The sequence below is a fragment of the Macrotis lagotis genome, chromosome 1, assembly GCF_037893015.1.
Source record: "Macrotis lagotis isolate mMagLag1 chromosome 1, bilby.v1.9.chrom.fasta, whole genome shotgun sequence".
NCBI classification, from domain to species: domain Eukaryota; kingdom Metazoa; phylum Chordata; class Mammalia; order Peramelemorphia; family Peramelidae; genus Macrotis; species Macrotis lagotis.
The window spans coordinates 63337919-63360158 of NC_133658.1; the positions used below are offsets into that span (position 1 = coordinate 63337919).

The 22240-nt window shown below is 42.5% G+C and overlaps 1 protein-coding gene across 1 annotated transcript in view; it reads right to left on the reverse strand.

The window, feature by feature from the left end:
- The window catches only part of SLC9A5 (solute carrier family 9 member A5), a 34155-nt gene that overhangs the window by 6978 nt on the left and 4937 nt on the right, over positions 1 to 22240 (reverse strand). The window contains 14 exon segments of the mRNA XM_074202524.1: positions 883 to 1011; positions 2908 to 2977; positions 4622 to 4789; positions 9273 to 9399; positions 9596 to 9684; positions 10505 to 10634; positions 11043 to 11113; positions 11309 to 11398; positions 12155 to 12357; positions 12618 to 12838; positions 15316 to 15493; positions 15804 to 15882; positions 17061 to 17224; positions 18722 to 19024. Coding sequence (XP_074058625.1) covers positions 883 to 1011; positions 2908 to 2977; positions 4622 to 4789; positions 9273 to 9399; positions 9596 to 9684; positions 10505 to 10634; positions 11043 to 11113; positions 11309 to 11398; positions 12155 to 12357; positions 12618 to 12838; positions 15316 to 15493; positions 15804 to 15882; positions 17061 to 17224; positions 18722 to 19024 — 2022 coding nt within the window.

Below are 22240 nucleotides of genomic sequence, written 5' to 3' on the forward strand. Positions count from 1 at the left end.
AGGGCATCCTTGTTGACTGACTGACCCATATGCAGCCCCTTAAACAAGGAAGAAGGAAAAACCACAGCCATTGCCAGCAGGTTTGCTCCCATGATTAAAAGTGATGTTTATACCTGCTGTCATGGAGAGAGATTGGGAAAGGAGAGAGGTAGAAAAATATAGATTCCAAAAGTGTGCATAAAGATGAAAGTTGAAAATTATTTTTGTATGTAATTGGGTAAAAAAAGTTTGGAGTCATTTAAAAAATAATCAAAATAAAAAAATGATGCTACATCTGCCGAAAGGCCCAGCAGAGTATTATAACAATATAGATGGCACCTGGGACAAACAGCTATAGGCAGTCATAGAATCTTTGTTACTTAGATGGGACATCAAGAATTAGCTTGTTGAACTATTTCATTTCACAAATGAAAAAATTGAGGCCCAGAGAGGGGAATGGAAGCCCAGATCACTTGACTCTCAATCCATAGAATCATGGACTTGGAACTGGCAGGTACATTAGAAGTCATGGAGTGCAAACCCCTTATTTTAGAGGTGAGGAAACTGAAAGAAAGGTTAGGTGAACTGTTTAAGACCATAGGACTAAAAAGCATCTGGAATAGGATTTGAACTCAGGTCTTCATGACTCCAAGTCCAAGCATCTCTCCATTACTCTACATACCAACCTTTTGTCCAGTGCTGTTTCAGAAATATCAGATTCCCATGCAGTGTGGTTTAGTTACTCAGACAGAAAAATTAAATTATTTGGGCCCAGTTGAATTTAGGTTCTACTTGGTCAAGCTGGCCTCCCTTGCTCTGTCCAGACCCAGACATTCTTGGCCTTTGGGTAGAGTCATTTTAGGGTCATGGGGGGGGGGGGGGGGGTTGAACAGATGTTATTACCTGGTACCTTGTGTTCTTGGAAAACCTCATTGGTGGCCCGGGCCACAAAGACAATGCCCTCATCATCCTCCTTCTCTGTCTCTGAGCTGTCACTCTCCTCTTCGGACTCCACTGATAAGATCACTGCAGCTGAGCAGAAACAGAAGCAAGGGCAGGAGACTCAGGCCAGCTGCTTCCTTTCTTGAGGAATCACAGAATCTCACCAGGGGCCATCTATTCCAAACCCTCCCTGAAGTGGGAATGCCTTCTTATGAGCTACCATTTCTGCTGAGCAGGTTCTGTTAGTAATCCAATAACGCTGAAGAACTCATTCCCAAGAATGGGTTGGTTTTCACCATCTTTTGTGGAGGCAATTAGGGTTAAGTGACTGGCCTGGATAGTAAGTGTTTAAGGCTGGATTTGAACTCAGGTCCTCCTGATTCCAAGGCTGGTGCTCTACCCACTGAACCACCTAGCTGTCCTACCTTCCCTATTTTGTTAATCTTCTTCTGGAGGTGATCTAGCTATCAACAGAGTATAGGGTTTAAAATTAGAAAGTCCTTCAACATCATTTAATCCCGTCCATCCCTTCAGTTTCACTGGTGAAGCCCAGATTTGATGTGTCTAAGGTCATAAAGAGAAGTAAAGGAACAAAATCATGATTTTCATATCTGACTTCAAATTTCATTTGCTCTCCACCGTGAGTAGGCTACTCAAAGAGAAATACAACATTCCAGATGTGGATTACCCAGAGCTGACAACAGTGAAGCAAACATCTCCCTTCTAGAGATAGTCTTCCCATTAATCCCCACCCTGGAATTGTATTAGCTGATCTGGGTGCCATGTCACCTTTATCTTAAACTGAGCTAATAATCATGAAAACCTCTAGGTCTCTCTATTGCTCAGCCCCAGATTAGCTCTCCTAAATCTGGTTCAGCCTGGTCCCTACCCCTGGGTCTCATATGGAGATATGATACAAGAGAACAAACCATGGAAAGAATTTTGTTCTTACAAGAGGCAGTAAGGCAACAAATTAGGGTGATGGAGTCCATCAAATGGAGAGGGCAATAGATTTGGAGTCAAGAGACCTGGGTTCAAATCTCTTCTCTGCACCTAACCAGCTAGGCAATCATTTATTCACTCACACCTCACTTGTCCAACCTGTTATCGTCTTGTCACTTTTCCTTTCACATCTCATGCCTATACCCTCTTTCTCTGGTATGGCACTGCCACCCTAGGATAAATATCTCAAACTCAACGTGTCCAAAACAAAACTTACTGTTTCTCCTCACCCCCCCAACCCTCTTTTCTTCCAAATGTCCCTATTCCTTAGAGGGCTCCAGCATCCACCCAATTACCCAGACTTGTAACTTTAGTGTTATCCTCACTCTATATAGCCAATATGTTGTCATCTTTTCTACTTTTATGGCATCTCTTATGTACATTCCTCCTTCCTTCACCTCATAAAGCCACCTCCCAGGTACTAGCTTGCATTGCTTCACATCTGGACTATTTGTAAAAGATTACATCCTCCTGCCTCAAGTCCCTCCCCACTACGATCCATCCTCTATTCCACTATCATAGTGATCTTCCTCAAGAGTAGGTCTGGGGGCAGCTAGGTGGCGTAGTGGATAGAGCCCTGGCCCTGGAGTCAGGAGTACCTGGGTTCAAATCCGGTCTCAGACACTTAATAATTCCCTAGCTGTGTAGCTTTGGGCAAGCCACTTAACCCCGTTTGCCTTGCAAAAACCTTAAAAAAAAAAGAGCAGGTCTGTATCATGTCACTCCCCTCAACTTCATGTCAGTGGCTCCCTAGTACCTCCAGGATTACCTCTTTAACTTTAAAAGACTTCTCAACCTGGCCCCTTCCTAATTTCCAATCTCCTCACAAGTGACTTTTCATTCACTCCTCTCTTCCCACAAATCCCAGGCTCCACTTATATTTCCTACAATACTTGATCCAGGACTGGGGAGACTGTCTGATTAGTTGCCTCCCTAGCTAGTACCACATCTCTCTTCCACCCGGTTCCTTCTCCCTCAGCTTGCCTGTGTCCGGTAAATTTGAGGCTCGATGAGGTTTCCCATTGGGAGTCTCTTTGTCTGCAGGACCATCCTTCTGGAGATAAAGGAAAAAAGCCCAAGTCACCCCTGGAGCCTAGAACCCAAATTCCATTCCCCTACCCTTTTAGGGCACCAAAGTTGCAGGTTAGCCCAGTCAGAGGTCTAGTGGAAGGTGGTAATCCAGATCCTTAGCCCAGACAACTTCCTCAGTTCTGAAAGAAATTCCTACTTGGGATTCTGGATGCTACCAAAGTAGGCTGAGATACAAATATGGTGCTTAGAGCAGATAATCGGGGTCTCAGGTTTTCTTTTCCCAAATCCCAGTCTCTAGGACCTAAGCATGTTGCCTCCATAGCTGATTACAAAGATGTTGTCCGCCACTCCCCAGCTTCCCTAATTTATTCTCAATCATAGACAAAGTGATGGGATTTGGACTTAAAGAACCTGAAGTCAAAAGAGTAAAGGAGTGGTATACAAAGTTAAGCTAGTAGCAGGTTGGCATTCAACCCCAGACTCTCTGCCCCAAATCCAAAGCTTTTTAAACCCATCTCAGCCTATAACCTCCAGATGAATTCTCCACCTCTATCCCTGAGCTATGTGGACTTCCTTTTTCAATTGAAAAACTCCTCCCCAGAATCTCTCTTTATTTTTTTTTTCAGAATCTCTCTTTAGGAAAACACCTGTGATAGTCATATTGACCTCAATCCCACTCCAATTCATAATTTCCAGGACTTCACCTTTTTCCTGCTTGGATAGGGAAATCCCACTCTGACCTCTTCAATACACACCCTTAAATTTCCAGCTCTCTTTTATGTATTGTCTTTGTTTATTAGAATGTGTACTTCCTTTAGGATAGGGACTGTCTTCTCTGCACTTGTGTTTGTATTCCTAGCACCTAGCACATCTCTTGGTACATTGTAAGCATTTAATAATTGTCCCATCTATCCATCTATCTATCTATCTATCTATCTATCTATCTATCTATCTATCTATCTATCTGACTTCTATCTATTATCTATCATACCACCTATCTATTTGTATCTATCAAGTTATATCTAAATCTATCATCAGTCATCTATCTTATCATCTATTCAACTATCCATCCTTCTATCCATGTCTATCTCTCTGTCATCTATTTTTATCTACCACATCTATTTATATCTACCACATCCATCCATATATCCATATATCGATCTTTCTGTCATCTATTAAATATATCTATTTAAAGCTATTATTTTATATCTATCTCATCTATCCATCTGTCTATCTATCTGTCCATCTGTCTATCTATCTATCTCTCTATCCATCTGTCTTTCTGACTGTCTATCTCCTAGCAAATAGACTACAGGGTGAATTTGGAAGGATTAAGGGGTTACATAGGTAAACTATAATCCCTGAAGCTTTGAAAAATAGTAGGACTATCCAGCCAGCTGGACCTAAGCAATCATCCACACAATCACCTCTCACACTTATATAGCCCTTTAGGATTTGTCATTTCCTCACAATGGCCCATCTTGGGTTGCCTGTTTTCCATAGCTCTCCTACTCCCCAGGGCTGGCTCCAGGCAGGGATGGGCACAGTGCCCAGAACTACCCACAAGCATCAGCCTCAGCCAGGAGTCACAAAGGGAAAAGATGATGTCTAGAACTGTGAAGGGGAAGGGAGGTCGGGGGAGACAGACAATTGGGGAGGGACTCACCTTCCGGCCGGCCTTCCGAAGCCTCAGCTTGTTCTTAGAGAGACACACATTATGCTTGGTGGACTTGAAGGATTCCAATCTCCGCTTCATGTTCTGCTGAAATACTTCCTTGTCCTGACGGGCCTGGGCATCCTCTGAGATAAAGTGGCGGCTACAGCTGGCCTTGTACTACAAACAACAGCCCTCAGTGAGGTCCCAGACAGTGCCACCCCATGGCCTCCACAAGGACCCTTCTAGTCATCTTTGAGTCTTCTCTTGCCATCCCCTCTCCCCACCAGCTTCCAAGCTCTAGGAGCCAAGAACTAGAGATATAAAGGCATCTTAGAAATCATCTAGTCTAGTCCAGGGGTTCTTAACCTTCATTGTATATGTTGGACCCCTTTGGCAGCAACCTGAAGAAGCTGATGGATCCCTCTTGAGAATCATGTTTTTAAATGCACAAAATAAAATACACAGAATTATAAAGGAAACCAATTCTATTGAAATATATGCATATATATAATAGCTAACAAAATATTTTTTTTGAAGTTCATGGACTCCCAAGTTAAGAGCCTCTGATCTAGTCCTTATCCCTTCTTTTTACAGGTGATAAAGTTGAAGCTCAGAATTGAGGCCCAAGTGACTTGCCTCAAATATTACAGGTACTAAACAGGAGAGCTGGGATTCAAATCTTGGTCTTCTAATTGAAAATGCAAAACTCTTTCTCCTATACCCCACTACATTTGTCTTCAGCTCTCTATTCCAATGCCTGACCATGTGGGTATAAATTCTCAGCATCATTGCTATGATGATAGGTTCTTCACTAATCCTTTGATCTCCTGTGTTTTCCTTATTGATAGTAAGTTCCATTTCTCCTTCACTTTACTAACCATAACTCTTTAAGGTAGAGAGTAGGGCACAATATAAACAACTGACTCAGGAGACTGCAGACCTGGGTTCCAATCCTACCCCCCACACTAACTCCTTGTGTATCTTTGGTTACATTCTTAGGGAGTGAGCCTAGGGATTCCATTGCTGTCTAGAATGCAGAATACAGAAACTGGGGTAGAGATCCTGGTTTCACCTAGCCCTTTCAGTCTTTCCCCAAGTGCCTGCATGACAAACAGGGGCATGATGGGGATTGCAAAGAACCAGCTCCAGTGGTTCTTTTTGCACTTTTGCTAAGTGGAGTCCCTAGAGTGTTTTGAAAGAACACAAACTAGATGACAGAAATTGAAAGTCCTTTTCTAATCCCCAGTCAGATAGGAGACTAGGATCAAGGATCATGAGTCCAGCAAAAGGAAAAATAATGTGTTGAACTTGAAAATGCCAAAGGATTTCTCTAGCTAACTGATCGGATGCAGCTGATAGCCCAGAAATACCAAAGTTAGCCCTACAGCTATAAAATAAAAAGTTCCTAGGCCATTCCTCCTTGTTATATATGGTATAGTAGAGATTCTTTTTATGGATTGGTTGGAATTTACAACCTCTAAGGTCCCTTACAATTCTCAAATTCTGTGATTCCATGATTTTGCTATGTTGTATGATCAAATATCTTTTGCTCCACATTAATAGGCACTCTAGTTGGATGAGCCTAACATTGATGGGGACTCATTAACTATGGCTTTGAATGTTTGCTGACCACCATAATGCCTCAAATCTGGGGTACTTTTCTGGGGGCCTGTATAAGGGAGAGCTCCAGGCATACAGTTCACTATGTCTGTTTCCTCGGCCATGAATTGAGGTTGGATGAGATGACCTCTGAGGTCTTGTCAAGCTCTAAATTTCTGAGTCATTTAGTCCTTCAAAAATCTATGATATTTTCTGAAGAGCAAATGTGTCAAACCTACAGATTGCATAACATTTGTTGTTGTGTTCATTGGTGGTATGGGTTTGCAATGTAGTCATGAATGGGTATTAAATTCTCTATGCAGCCCTTTTCAGTCTTTTGTTGGGTGATGTTGCCCAGAAGAACTATGAAGTTGGACACCCTGCTCTAGAGAATAATCTGCATAAAGTGCCATGGTCATAATATCATCACTCTTGGCTAACTCTCTAGGTGAGGAGCTATTCAAAACATAACTGGGGGGGGCAGCTAGGTGGCACAGTACAGAGAGCACTGGCCCTGGAGTCGGGAGGACCTGAGTTCAAATCTGGCCTCAGACACTTTTTTTTAGGTTTTTGTAAGGCAATGGGGTCAAGTGACATGCCCAAGGCCACACAGCTAGGGGCCTCAGACATTGCCTAGCTGTGTGACCTTGGGCAAGTCACTTAACCCCATTGCCTCAAATAAGTAGAATTTTAAAAAAATATAACTAGGCCAGCTCCTGGTTAACAGACATAAAATCTTGTCTTTGGCTCTGTCCTTAAAGCTATTTCAACTCAATAAGAGTTTCCAGGGTTTAGATTCTGTTGGCATAAGCCTTTGAGAACACAGGGTCATCTGCACAATATAATGAACCAAAGGAGTTGAACTTAGTGGAAGTATAATGAGTTCCATTTTACAATTAGGAAAGCAGAGGCCCATAGGGTTAAATAATTTGCCTGAAAATATTTTAACATGATTATGCAGTATAATCCATATCAGGTTGTTTGCTCTTGTGGGGAGGGGGGAGGATTATGCAGGAAGGGAGAAAATTTTACCAATATGAATGTTGAAAACCATCTCTAAATGTGATTGTAAAAATAAAATTCTATTACTTTGTCTGAGATCATACAGCTAGTATGATACACACATAACTTGATGGTGCAGTGCTTAGGATGCTCTATAAGGAATCAGGAAGACCTGAGTTCAACTCCCACCTCACACATTTATCAGCTAGGTGACCCTGGGAAAGTCAGTTAACCTATCTAATTCTATTCCTTTATCTGTAAAATGGGGATAGTAAAGCAACTCCTCCCAGGATATAAAATGAGACTTTTGCAAAGAGCTTAAAATACCATACAAATGAGGACCACTATGGGGATTATTATCAGAGGCAGAATCTGAAACCAATTTCTCTGATTCCAGAGCCTCTTTCCAAAGCCGTTTCCTGGAAGGAGCATGATAAGAACTGGACACTATAAAAATAAATCTGCTCACCTGGGTCAGATGGATGAGTAATAGAAAGAGGCCTGGATTCAGTGAGGAGATCTGGGTTTGAATTCAGGCTCTTCTATTTCTCACTATTTAAACATGACCACGATTGTGTCTGATCATGCCTACATAGTGTTTATTACGGGGATCAAACCTATCTTATGCTTTTTCACATTTCAAAAATTAAAATTTTCTATTTCTAGTTCACACACACACACACACACACACACACACACACACACACGCCCTCTCCCCAGGTTAAATCCTGACCAACCTTCAAGACCTCCTCCCAGAAGTCTTCTGTCGTTTCCCAAGTTGAAAATGATCTCTGTTTCCTTGGTCCTCATATAAAATATGGAATTTCTTTTCCTCTTGTTACAAGAGCCCCAAATCACAATTCTTGGTTCCCTAGTCAGATGCTCTTTTCTCACCTCTGTTCTTCCTTTTGTCCTCCAGCTGCAATGAGCTCCCCTTTCTCTCATTCACAGTCCTGACTTGCCACCCAACTGGCTCTTCTCACATATTGTCCAACCCAGTTCTGTCATTTTCTACCCATGTAGGGCATCTCCTCAGCTAAATTCTGAACTCCTCAAGGCAGGGACCATGCTGTCTCCTTCTCCTTTGCCTCTCATAGTGCAATGCTATGTGTATATATATATATATATATATATATATATATATAATATTTATAATCATAATAATTCACCTTGGCGATAACAGATTTGCAAATTGTTTTCTTTGACGCAATTCTATAAGGTTAAGAGGCAGCTCAGATGGCCCAATGAATAGGGCACTAGAACTGGAGTCAGGAAGATCTTAGTTCAAATTTCACCACAGATACTTACCTATTAGGAAAGGTAAGTCACTTCCCCTCTGCCCTCAGTTTCCTTATCTGTGTTATGGGAATAATAACAGCACCTACCTCCCAGATTGTTGTGAGGATCATATGAGATAATATTGGTAAAATGTTTTTCAAATTTAAAAGCTCTAAACAAATGTTATTAAGATGATGATGATGATAGTGATGATGATGATGATGCATAGTGGAAAAAGTAGTCAAAGAACCTGAGTTCAAATATCAGCTTTGCTACTTGCACCCTGTGTAGTCTTGGTCCAGTCTCTCCTCTCTGAGCTTACTTCCTATACCTTTAATATATAGCATTTGGCCTTGACCAGATTAAGAACCATTTCTGTATTATAGACCCCTCTGACTTTCTCAGGAAGCCAATTATATTGAAATCTGGTATCAAAATGTGTTTTTGAATAGTTCACATTGGTGAGAGGTGATTTCTAAGATCCCTTTCAGTTCTAGATTCCAAAGGCCTTTCTATGCACTTTACATATTAAGAGAAGGAAAATAACTTATGGAATGGCACATGACTAGTCATTGCCAGAGCCAGGACTTGAATCCAGGTCTTCTCTAGTCCAATACTTTTTCCATTACTCTCTATAGTCTCTCATATAGCAGGTTCTGGACAAGTGATTTAGTTTTTGCTTTTTTGTTCTTTGACCCTCCCCCCCCAACCCTGAATCTTGGTTTCCTCTAGGCCAAAGGCCATTGAGGAAGGATTCTCTCCCCACCTATGTGCATCTCACCCTCCGACGGGGTTTGTAGAGTCCTCCACTGAGCAAATGGTGCATGATGGCATCCTCCCGGTCCTTACCACTGCGAACTGTGTCGATCACCTGTAAGTCCAGGCAGGCACCACTGCCACTCTCCCGCCTATGGGAAGTAAACCAAGGGGGGAAATTGGAGAGGGGGCTGCCAGAAGCTTTAGGCCAAATGTGCAACTCCTCAGGGGGAATGAAGAGAAGGGAACCTGGGGTGAAATAAAGAGAAGCCTGACAAAGAGGTAGAGAGGCTGAAGGGAGAGAAGAGGCTAAACCTAGCTTGGGGAGGTAGCCACTGCAGTACTTACAGCAGGTTGGTGACTGAGGTCTCTGCTGCAGAATTACGGCTAGGCATGGAGGGTAGTGTGAGCCCTGCTGAGGATAAGACGTGGCCTCCCTAAGGGTATGAAGATGGATCTCAGATGGATGCTTATGGCCTAGAGTAGGTACTTCAACTCTGAACTCTAGGACCAGGACTGTCTGCCACCCTTTCCCAATCACAATCACCAGTTTAAGCAACATTGTGTGATGATCAACTATGATAGACTTATTAGCTCTTCTCAGCAATACAATGATCTAAGGCAATTCCAAAAGACTCCTGATGGAAAATGCTGTTCCCTTCCAGAGGAAAAAACTGCTGGACTCTGAATGTAGATGAAAGCATTCTACTTTCACTCTCTTTTTTTGTTTGTTCTTTTGTTCTGTTTTTCTTTCACAACATGACCAATGTGGAGATGCATTTTACATGACTGCACATTTAATCTTTATCAGATTGTTTACCATTTTAAAAAGAGGGGAAAGGAAGGAGGAAGGAAGAAAAATTATGGAACTTTGTAAAAACTTTGTAAAACTTTGTAAAAATGAATGTGAAAAATTGTCTTTACATATAATTGGAAAATATATTCATCCAGGGTCCCAGGCGATTCATTACCCACTCTAGTCCTAACCATTGCACCACATTAAAGTTTCTTAACTTTTTTTGTTGTTTGACAGTTTGGTAAAACCTCTGGACCCTTTCTCAGAATCATATTTTTAAAAACACAAAAAATATACACACAAGATTACTAAGAAAACCTATTATAATCCATTAGATTGTAAATTTCTTGAGGGCAGGGATTATCATTTGCTTTTCTTTGTTTTCCCAGTTCACAGACCTCCAGTGAAGAGCCCCTGCAAGCCCAGCTTTGCCCCATCCACCCTAAGGAATTAAGGCCTACCTGGTCCACAAAACTGATAGCATCTCGAATGTTGAGTTTATAGTACACATCCCAGATCTGGTCCCGGATACGGTAGGCAGACCGGCGCATCAGAAGTTGACTCAGGTATTTCTTGTCAAACTGTTCCCACCTAGAGAGATGGATAGATCTGGGTGCCCGAATACTCCCTTCCTTTGAATTCCCTAAGGACTTTGGAAAGACCTTCTAGGATCTGTCTTTGGGCAGTAGGGGTTAGTAGAAAAGGCATTATTTTTAGTCAGAAGAGCTAAATTCAAGTCCAGGTTCCCACACTTATTGTGTGACCCTAGATAAATAATTAGACAAACCTCATTTTCCTCATCTATAAAATGGTAACAAGGCCATTGGTGCTATCTGCCTTACCATGGAATACTGAAGTAAACCTTCTCTAGATCTTACAAGATCTCCCCAGACTGCTAGACCCATATAATAGCATTCAGTCCATTTCTACCCCCAGGAAGAGGGAAAGGGCTATTGAGGTAGCCTTTTCAGGAGGTATGGGGAGGGGGTACATGCTCACCTGTCCCTCCAATAGTGGTAGCCATGGTGGCCAACTACATCTTCCACAGCTGCCAAAATATGGTCAAAGGTCTATAGAAGGGACAAGAAATCCCAGTCATGGCATTGTCCCTACTCCCTAAGAAGGCCCAGAATTCAGGCATCAAATCAAAATTTCATATCTGAAAGAGCCTGGGCCTAGTCCATTCCAACCCAATAAGTCTTCAGAAAGTCAGAAAAGAATGAAGAAGAGGCATTCCTTTGGGGCCAAGTGTCTCTAATACCCACGTGTTCATGTAGTTCCTGGTTCAAGGTGGGCTTGTGATGGTCACTTCGTTTCACTTTTAGCCACTTAACAAGAGGCTTTATGGTTAGACCCTGGGGAACAGGACGGGAGAGGGATGGGGAGAGGTGAATATTGAAACAATTGCAAACTGCTATCTGAACTATACCCCTAATTTTCTCCCATGGGATGAAACTCATCCCTTCTCTGACCTCATACAATGACCCACAATAGCTCAGTTTCCCCCTAGAGTCCCCTTTCACAGCCATAGAAGGAGTTAGAAAGAACTGGACAAAGAATCAATGTGTCAAAAAGTCAGATCTTTTAAGGTTCTGGAGATGGATCTTTGGGTCCAGTTTCCATTTTTTATAGAAAAGGAAACTGAGGTACAGAAATGGGGAGAGCCTTGTCCAAGATTCCACAGCAAACTGGACACAGGGCCAGGACTGGAATCCAGATCTCTTGACTTCCAGCTATATATCGTGAGTTCAACGAATGACTGTCACATGGGAAGGGGTTCCTGAACCCAGAAGAGTGGAATTGGAAGCAATAAAGCTTAATGGAGCAGGGAGGGAATGGACATTACAGAGAAACAGCTTTAGGCTGACGGTCAGGAAGCCTTCCTAACCATTAGAGTTGTCCAAAAATGGAATAGGTCAGTTGAGGAGATAATGGATTCCCCTCTCTGAAAGGCTCCAAGTGGAGTCTGGAGTCACTGAGGGAGCTGGGGAAGGGTTTCATAGAGAATGGTCCTGTTTGTCTTGACCTTAGATCCTTCTGATGTCTCTATCTGGGATTCTGAGACAGACACTACGGTTATCCTTTCTCCCCCTCCTTACAGATCCTCTCACCTGCACGATGACTGTGAAGAAGACCACCACAATGGTCGTTGCCACAAAGTAGTCCTTGGCAGGGACCTTGGTCTTATCCAGAAGGATGACGAGTGCAAAGGCCACAGCCCCTCGCAGGCCCCCATAGGACATCACCACCTGGTCAATCTTGTCCAAAGGGACCAGCCGGAACTGGTTCAGCACCCATGTCTGCAGGACTACGCCTGCAGGGGAGGGAGGCCAGGTGGGAGTAGGGGCAGGGACAGGGGTGGGGAAGCCAGGTGGAGTCAGAGGTCAGGGCAGGGGAAGGAAGGGTCCAGGTTAAGGTCTGACAAGGGCTAGAAGGATGAGGAGCAAGCATAGGATTAAAGTCAAGGTAGCGACAGGGGGTTTGACCTAGGGAAAGAGACAGCAGGAGATAGGGATGGGAAAGAGAGAGGATGAGGAGAAGCAAATGGGAAGGCAGCCAGGGACAGGGAAGTACCGAGGGCGCGGAAGAGCAGGATGAAGAAGAGGGTACCAAGCACCAGCCCGGTGTCCCAGGCCCACTTAGAGGAGTCGACGGCAGAGATGCCGAGCAACATGAAGATGACTGTCTCAGCACAACTGGCTAGTGTCTTCATAGTGTACTTGACGGCCGTACGGGACTTATGGGAGATGTTAGCCTCCACATACTTCTTACAGCCCACTCCACACATTGTTACTCTAATGGAAAAACAGAAAGATGGAGGAAAAGGATGTTAGAAAGGGCAGCAAAAATGAGAGCATCCACGCATGCCAAACCACTAGAAACCTAAATCAGCACTGAGTCCTCACATTTGTCCTACATCTGCCCTAGGGGTCAAGGAGAACAATGCTAACCCATCCTTCTCCTGACCAGTCTCTGGAGGCAGGCAGGAAGGAAATTGGGCCTCCAGGGGAAGGTGCTGGACAGAACTAAGGAGAGAATCATATGATCACAATATCAGGGCTGGAGGGAAACTCCCAGATCTTCTAGTCCCAAGTTCTTCTCCTGGGGTCAATGAACTTGGTTTGGTTGTTTTCAAAAATATTTTGATAATTGCATTTCAATCGAATTGGTTGCCTTTGTAATCCTGTGTATTTTATTTTATGCATTTAAAAAACTTCTTCTGAGAAGAAATCCATAGGCTTCATCAAGCTGATGACGATACAGAAAGTTCAAGAACTAATCTATATGGAAATATGTTTAACATAGTTATATATGTATAACCTATACCAGATTACTTGTCAAGGAGAGGAGAAGGGAAGGATGAAAGGGAGAAAAATGTGGAATTCAACATTTCATAAAAAAAAAAAGAATGTTGAAAACTTCCAATTTAGGCCAACATTTTTATAGTAGAAGGTAAGGCCCACAGAAGGTAAGGGATTTCCCTTAATATCTCACAGTGTATAACCCAGCCCAACCCAGAACTCAAGGTCCTGACTTTTAGGCCAGAGGTCTTTTCCTTATCACTATTATCTACTGCATAGGAGGAAACAGCAACCAAACCAAGAGGTCTAATTAGAGGATACCCTAAAAAAACAATTTAAATTTGCTGGGAACACTGGGGCAAAAAGCAGAAGGCCTCAGAATTCCCTGAACCCTCATCCTCTGGATCAGCACAAATCTCCCAGAGAACTGACAGGTTTGTTAGTGTCCAGAAGAAGGGTGAAGGGATATCAGATTTTCCTCTGGGATTTCCAGAATGTTCATTTTGGAACTGGACAAGTCAACAGGGAAGCATTACCTTCCTACACCAACTAGGCTTCAGTTATTATTCCTAAATTTTATAATAATAATTATTATTATCGCCCACTGAAATAATAATGATCACAACAATAATGGCTATCTTTAGAGAACTCCAGGGTTTTTAAAGGCAGTTAGAGGCAGCTAGGTGGTGCAGTGGATGGACCTGGAGTCAGGATAGACCTGAGTTCAGATCTATATACAGACACTTATGAACCGTGTCATCCTGGACAAGGACTTAGCCTTGGTCCACTTTAATTTCCTCATCTGTAAAATAGGGGTAACAATAATACCTACCTTATAGAGTTGTTGTGAAAATCAAATGAGATATTAACTTTACAGATTATCATAAAGCATCATATAAATCCTAGCTATTATTATTATTTATTTATTTCCAAGGAAACTTTTGAGGAAGTACAAGCGCTATCATCTCTAATTTACATATAAGAAAATTAAGAGCCAAAGCCACAAGATAATTTACCTTTAGTTCCAGGGTTGATAAATTTGATTTGCTGGAACTCAGGCCCACCTCTTCTGACCTAAAGCCCACTACCTCCTAATGCCACTACATTATGCTATCTCACAGCAGAAGGTCTGGACACTTAACAGACTTCTGACAATGTGAGAATTACTAGGGATCTCATATTCCATCTAATACAACTAGTAACTGAGCAGGAATCCATTCTCAGGTCATTCATCAAATGATCATCCACCCTTTACCTGAAGGCCTCCTTCCTGAAGTAGCCCCATTTCTTTGTGTGTGTGTGTGTGTGTGTGTGTGTGTGTGTGTGTAGTTTTTGGTACTTTACTTTTTATTTGTTTTTGCTTTTTTGTTTGTTTTGCAAGGCAATCAAAGTCAAGTGACTTGCCCAGGGTCACACAGCTAGTAAGTTCAAGTGTCTGAGACCAAATCTGAAATCAGGTCCTCCTGACTACAGAGCTAGCACTTTATCCCCATTTATCTTTGGGGGAACTTCCAATAGTTAGGAAGGGATTTTTCTTAAATGGTGCCTAAAATAACCTTTCTTCAGCAGCTTCTACCCATTTTAACTATTTCCATTATTTGGAAAGCTAATACTTTTTCCACGTACTAGAAGGTAACTATCAAGTTGCCATTGTCTTTTCTCCTCTAGACTCAGCATATCTCCAGATCTTTCAACTTATCCCCATACAGTATGATCTCCAGGGCCATCATCCATCCTGTTCACCCACTTCTAGCTTTCCTCATCTTGTCAATCCCATTCCTACAGGGTGACAATCAACTCTTCCAAATCTGCCATTTTACAGAGGACATAGCCACTCACAAAGGTGAAGAAGGTTGCCCAACATTCTAGAGGTAGTAGGCAGTGGAACAGGGATGTTCACTGTCCTCCCTTCATCCTCCCCTTATGGCCCACCCCCATCCAGGCTTTGGCCTCTGGGCCCAGAGACTCACGCAAGGATGGCAGAGAGCGAGGCCATCTCCGCTGTGAGGTAAGCAGCATAGGCCAAGAGGAAGACCAGCAGAGGCTCGATGATTCGGACCCGCTTGGTGAAACGCGTGGTCAGGGCCAGGAAGAAGGCAAAAACTAAGCCCACGGCTGCCCCGCCCAGACTGACCACAAAGAGGGAGGCTGGGAAGGAGGCCGGGCTGTCAGCATGGCCCCCCTCCCTCCTCCCTCCTCCCACCCCAAACCAGTGGCAAAGAGGAGAAGGGTGGTACTTCATCCTACTAGGGATATAGGGTCTCAGGAGCTTTGGGCAGGCCAAGAACTGGATACTGAGCCTTCTGTTACCCCCCAAGATCAATTCTCATTGGGGAAGGGGGAGAGATACAAATAGAGGCTTTCTCTCTCCTTCCTGGCTCTGAGAAAGGACCTAGAACCCCAGGGGAATATTGGGGAGAGGACCCAAGAGGCCAGTAAAGGGCAGGGAGATACTGACCGACTCCTTTCACATAGTCAATAGCCTGAACATTGACTGAGCCCATCTCCACGAAAGAGTTGAACACCTTATAAAGTACCTGAGTTAGAGGAAGAATAAATAAGAGGTCACATTTCTGCAGAGCTTTAAGGTTTACAAAACACTGTCTTCACAACATTACATGCTTGAGAGGTAGGTAATAATAAAGGGATTCCATCCTATTAACCCACAAACACCTCCAAAAATGCCATTGTGGGGAACTCCCTATGTAGATCTGTTGCTTGGGGACACTGAGAGGTTAATTGATGCCTGTGACCATGTACATAATAATAATAATAATAATAATAATAATAATAATAATAATAATAATAATTCCCATGCAGGGATCATCAGTCTCATTTTATAGATGAAAAAACAAAGATTCAGAGAGATAATAATTGCTAACATTGAGTTTCACAAAGCACTTTACAGATGTTATCTCATTTGATTCTCATAATATTGAGGTGCTACAATTAGCCCCATTTTACAGATGAGGAAACTGAGGTTAGCAGAGGTTAAGTAACTTGTCCAAGGTCACCTAGCTAGTAAACCTCTAAGACAGGATTCAATTTCAGGTCTTTTGAACTCTAAGCCAAGAATTCTATCCACATATACCACCTAGCTGCCTGTCTGTTGCCATAATCTTTTAATGTTTACAAAAATACTTTCCTCATAGCACAAGTCTTAATATATCTATTTTTCAGATAAGGCAGAAGGAGACCCAACCAGAAACAAGCAGCTAGGCAGCACATTGTGAAGTGGATGTTAGATGAAACCCTAGACGTGGGAAGTTCAAATCCTGCCTCAGATAATTTCCAGCTGTGTGATTCTGGGTTAATTACTTAATCTTTCTGCTTCAGGATCCTCAGTTGGAAAACAATGATAATATTAAGCAGCTATCTCACAGGGTTGTCATGCAGATCGAATGAGATAATGTATATATACATATATATGTATATAGAGAGAGAGATAGAAAGAGCTGTGTAAATATTAGCTATTATTATTATTTATATAATAAATAAAGGGCAGGGTCAGAATTTACCCCCTGCTCTTATGACCCCAAGTCTGGCACTACGGGACACACACAAAGACACACACACACACACACACACACACACACACACACAAGTTAACCCATCAAATTGGTCAATTCTGAGTCCTGGGTCTGCTAGGAGAGGGATAAATGCCATGATGCCAGTACAGATATGTAGCCCTGCTTGCTCTCTCTGGTGCCCTCACCACTGTGACTGCATCGTTGAGCAGCGACTCGCCAAATACTATGATGAAGAGGGTCTCGTTGACATGCACTTCCTCAAAGACAGCCAAGACAGCCACAGGGTCCACAGCAGAGATCAGACTTCCAAAGAGTAGGAAGTCCAACAAGCCAGCTTGAACAGTGGGAGCTGTGAGGGGAGGGAAGGAGAGAGAGAGACAGAAAGAAAAGAGAGAGAGAGAGAGAGAGAGAGAGAGAGAGAGAGAGATGCTTCCCACATCTCCACCAGAGGACATCTCACCTCTTTACTCCTCCACTCCTGAGGCAAAAGCAGAAGGTTCTTATTATCATTCCCATTTTACAGATGAAGAAACTGAGGCAAACAGAGGTTAAGAGATTCACCTAAGGCCATAGAGACCAAATTTGAATTCAAATCTTCCTGACTCCAGTTCCACTACTCTATCCCCTGCACCACAAGACTTAGTGATGGGAAGAAGGAAGAAGAGAGTATGAATCTTGCCTCAGACATGTAGTGGCTGTGTGATCCTGAGCAAGTCACTTAGCCACTGCCTGCCTCAGTTTCCTCATCTGTAAAATGTCAATAAATAAATCATCTACCTCACTAAGTTGTTGTGTGGATCAAAGGAGCTAACAAATATAAAGCCTCTGTTATTTCCACTGGCCCCAGCTCTCTCTAAACTGGTCTTGGTCTGTCCAGCTTCCAGGGGAGGAAAGCTGGGGCAGAAGAGGTTCAGATCTGAAGATGGGGGAGCAGAGCTCTATCTGGCAGCTAAGTGGCGGCATGGATGTTGAAGGGGGGAAGCAAGCGAGCCACATGGTGTGCTGGGTTCCCCAAACCTCCAGCCCACACACAGCTGGAGCCCAAGACTTGCTCAGCTCTGGGAGACTCCTGGGTGCTTGCTGCTCAGCTGCCATAACAGAGGGTGGGCTCAAACAGACTCAGCTGGTGAAGGGCAGTGTCCAGGTACTGAGGACTCTCTCAGAGACCACTGAAGCCTTTGATTTGTGACCTTGGGTACAACATATAACCTCTCTGAGGCTCTATATCCTTAGCTATGAAATGAAAGGATCTATTCCATCATAGATCAGAAGAGCTGGAAAGTCCCTTCTAAAAATAATATCCCAGCATTCTATAGAGCTTCCTGCACAACAACCCTGTTCCTTAATTCTATCTGAAGTCAGGGCAGAATGTTGTCACTGATTTTGTATACAAGAGAGACCTGGGTTCACATCTCAGCCCTGAGATCTGTTAGTGCTTGATCTTGACCAAATCACTCAATTTCTCTCAGTTTCCTTATTTATAAAAAAAAAAAAAGGAATACTAATATAAGCCCAACTTACAGGCTGGTCTGTATGAAATAAGGATCATTATTAGCATTATCCTCATTATACATATTAGGAAATAGAAGCTTAGATAAATTAAATTATTGGACAAGGGCACACAGATAGAAAGAGGCAAGTGGGAGTTTGACCTATGTTTTCTAACTCCAGCTCCAAGATATGATGCTGTTTCCATTGCCTTATAAGCTAAGAACGTCTTTCAGGTAGCAAGGATAAGCTTTTTGTCCTACCCATAGGTCTGGGAAGAACAAGAAGATCATGCAGCCAAGCTTCCCCTCCTCCAGCCCAGAGCCTGTAGATTTCCAGGGAATGGAATCAGACTTACCCATAAGCCCAATCTGCTGGATGCCCCAAAGGGCAGCCCCTGTAGTGAAGGAGTTCCACAGTGTGCCCACCACAGCATAAGTGAGAATGGCCCCCAGGTTGTCAAAGAAGAGCCGGCTGGGCATGAAGTAGCCTGAGTCAAGTACAATAGGTGGTAGTAGGAAGAGGAAGAAGGTACCCGGCTCCAGCTGGTACTCGGCTTTCTTGGCCACAGCCAGGACAATGCCCCCCAGCACCAGACCCAGCAAGATCAGCAGGCAGCTCTCAGGGACAATTGAAGTCACCTTCCGGGAGAGGTGGAAGACTACAATGAAAAAATAAGTCAATTTGTTAGGCAAGGTCCAGGTGTAGAAAACAGAGACACAGAAGACATATGTCTTCCCTCTAGGGGCTTCCAATCTAATGGTCAAGGAAGACATGACATCTAAATGTGATGTGGGACAATATCACCGGCCTTCCTTGAATCTTCCTGGACAAAAAATGGCCTGTCCCCTCTGACTCCACATAGCACTTTGTTGTCCCCCTTCTAATGAATCAATCAGGTATCTATGATATGTAATATATTATAATGAAGGGGCAGCCAGGTGGTGCAGTGTATAGAGCACTGGTCCTGGAAGCAGGAGTACCTGAGTTTAAATCCAGCTTCAGACATTTAATAATTGCCTAGCTGTGTGACCTTGGGCAAATCACTTAACCCTATTGCCTTAAATAAAAAGATTATATATATATATATGTATGTATTACAATGGTTCCTGTTAGTGAGAGGCAGAATAATGGAGAGAAGGTAGCCTCAGAATCAGTCACACTTGAGTTCAAATTTTACCTATGATATATATTAGCTGTGGAACCACAGACATACATTTAACTGCTCAGAGATACAGGCAACTCTCCAACTTTTAAGTTGTCAACCATTGCATAGGGGGAGTCCCCATCTGGAGAAACAGCAGTTTATGTAGGTATTTTAGCTTTCTATTAAACTATACATTCCACTAGAATGAGAGCTTTATCTTATATAGGCTTTGTATCTAGTTTAACACTATGTTCTGTACCCAGAAGGCCCTTATTTAAATGTCTGTTGTACTGGATTGTGTCTCTGTGCTTCAGAAGAGCCTTGATTTTATCCATTTGGGAACTGCTTCTACCAACTCTCAAGTCACATACAAGTCAAGACATCACTCCATGATGTCATTGATCCTCTTGGAAACGAAGGACAAACAACAACAATAACCAGTGACATGGTTTTCTGGTGATGAGCATTTCTGTACTTAGTCAATCTGGTCCTTAGGAAAGCAACTATCTATTAAACGTCAAAATCATACTTGATGTGTTTCCACATAGTGGGACATGCCTGCCTTTATGTTCTCCTTGCCTCAAAGAACCAGGATCATCAGGAGGAAGGCATTAATGGAGAATTTATCAGACATTGCTAGGGTTTTATCAGTGGAAATAGCATTAAAGCAGATGTATTACTGCTTGCTTTGCTACCGTACCCTAAGGACCGGGGGATTTTCCATTTGATTTATAGATGAAATCTCCCATAGTTGTTATCTCCTCCATTAGAAGGTGAACTCCTCGCAATGAGTGACTGCCTCTGTTTTATTTGTCTCCCTGGCCCAATGCTTTGCATATAGGAAACATTTAATAAATACTTTTTATTCATTCTTCTCATCTGCTCTACTACTGTATACATCCTTTTCCCTACCCCATCACCCACCCTTCAGCCTCTTCCTTTCGGAATCATGATCAAGTCCCATTACTGCCTTTCTTATTGGAAAGGCTACATCATATAACCTCTCTGAGGTTAATGAGCTCCCCTTTATGGTTCTACTGGCCAATGTTATGACTTCCCAAGCCAAACACCTTTCCAAATGCAAGCTCCTGCCAGATGAGAGTTATTTTAGTTTTGTATGCCCCAGGCCCAGTCCAATGCTTGGTGCTTAGCAACCATGAGTAAGTATTTCTTCATTAATTCATTCATTCAGGCTACAGGTGATCAGGGAAGGTTTGCTTGGGTTTTTTTTTTTGGGGGGGGGGATGACAGCTGAACCAGACCTAGAAGGGCAGCCAGGATCTAGATAGGTAGAAAGGAAAAAGGTCCAGATCAGGGAGCAATATGGTAACTGAACCACTTGGAACTTCTCTTGCACATCAAGGGCTCAGAACTATAGGTATATCTGAAGGGTCCTGGGGTAGAGGATGATGAGAAGATATGTGTGAACATCTGGAATTACTGTCTATACCTCTCCCTTCTCTTCTAAATAATCACTTTATATGAAAACAACTACAAAACACTTCTCTCACAAATAAAATCAGATTTTAAAAAACTGAGCAAATAACTGCTCATGGATAGGCTGAGCCAATATAATAAAAATGGCAATTCTACCTAAATTAAACTATTTATTTAGTGTCCTGCCAATCAAAATCCCCCAAAAACTACTTTAATGAGTTGGAAAAAATTTTAAGTAAATTCATATAGAGAAATAAAAAGTCAAGAATTTCAAGGGATTTAATGAAAAAAAGTACAAAAGAAAATGGCCTAGCTCTCCTAGATCTAAAATTATATTATCAGTCATCAAAACTGTCTGGTATTGGCTAAGAAACAGAGTGGTGGATCAGTGGAATAGACTAGGTGCAATAGCAGGAAATGATTATAGTCATCTGCTGTTTGATAAACCCAAAGAGTCCAGCTACTGGGATAAAAACTTTCTCTTCAATAAAAACTCTCTCTTCAATTAAAAACTCTCTGTTCGATAAAAACTGTTGAGGGGGAGGCTAGGTGGCACAGTGGATAGAGCATGGGCCCTGGAGTCAGGAGTACCTGGGTTCAAATCTAGTCTCAGACACTTAATAATTACCTAGCTGTGTGGCCTTGGGCAAGCCACTTAACCCCATTTGCCTTGCAAAACCCTAAAAAAACAAGATGATAAAAACTGTTGGGAAAATTGGAAGTTATTATGGCAGAACCTTGGATTAGACCAACACCTCACACCTTATACCAAGATAAGATCAAAATGGATACAGGATTTATATATAAAAGATAATATTATAAGTAAACTAGGAGATCAAGGAAGAGTTTACCCATCAGATCTATGGAAAGGGAAGCAGTTTATGATCAAGGAAGAGATAATTTTGTTTACATTAAATTAAAAAGCTTTTGCACAGACAAAACCAGTGTAACCAAGATCAAAAGAAATGTAGTAAATTGTGAAACAATTTTTACAACTAGCATTTCTGACAAAGGACTCATTTCTAATATATATAGAGAACAGAGTCAAATGTATTTTAAAAAAAAGCCATTCCCCAGTTGACAAATGGTCAAAGAATATGCGGAGGAGACAATTTAGAGATGAGGAAATCAAAGCTATCCATAGTCATATGAAAAATTGCTCTAAATCATTTCTTATTAGAAAAATACAAATTAAAGTATCTCTGAGGTACCACCTCACACCTCTCAGATCGGCCAATATGACTAGAAGGGACAGTGATCAATGTTGGAAAGGATGTGGGAAATTTGGGACAC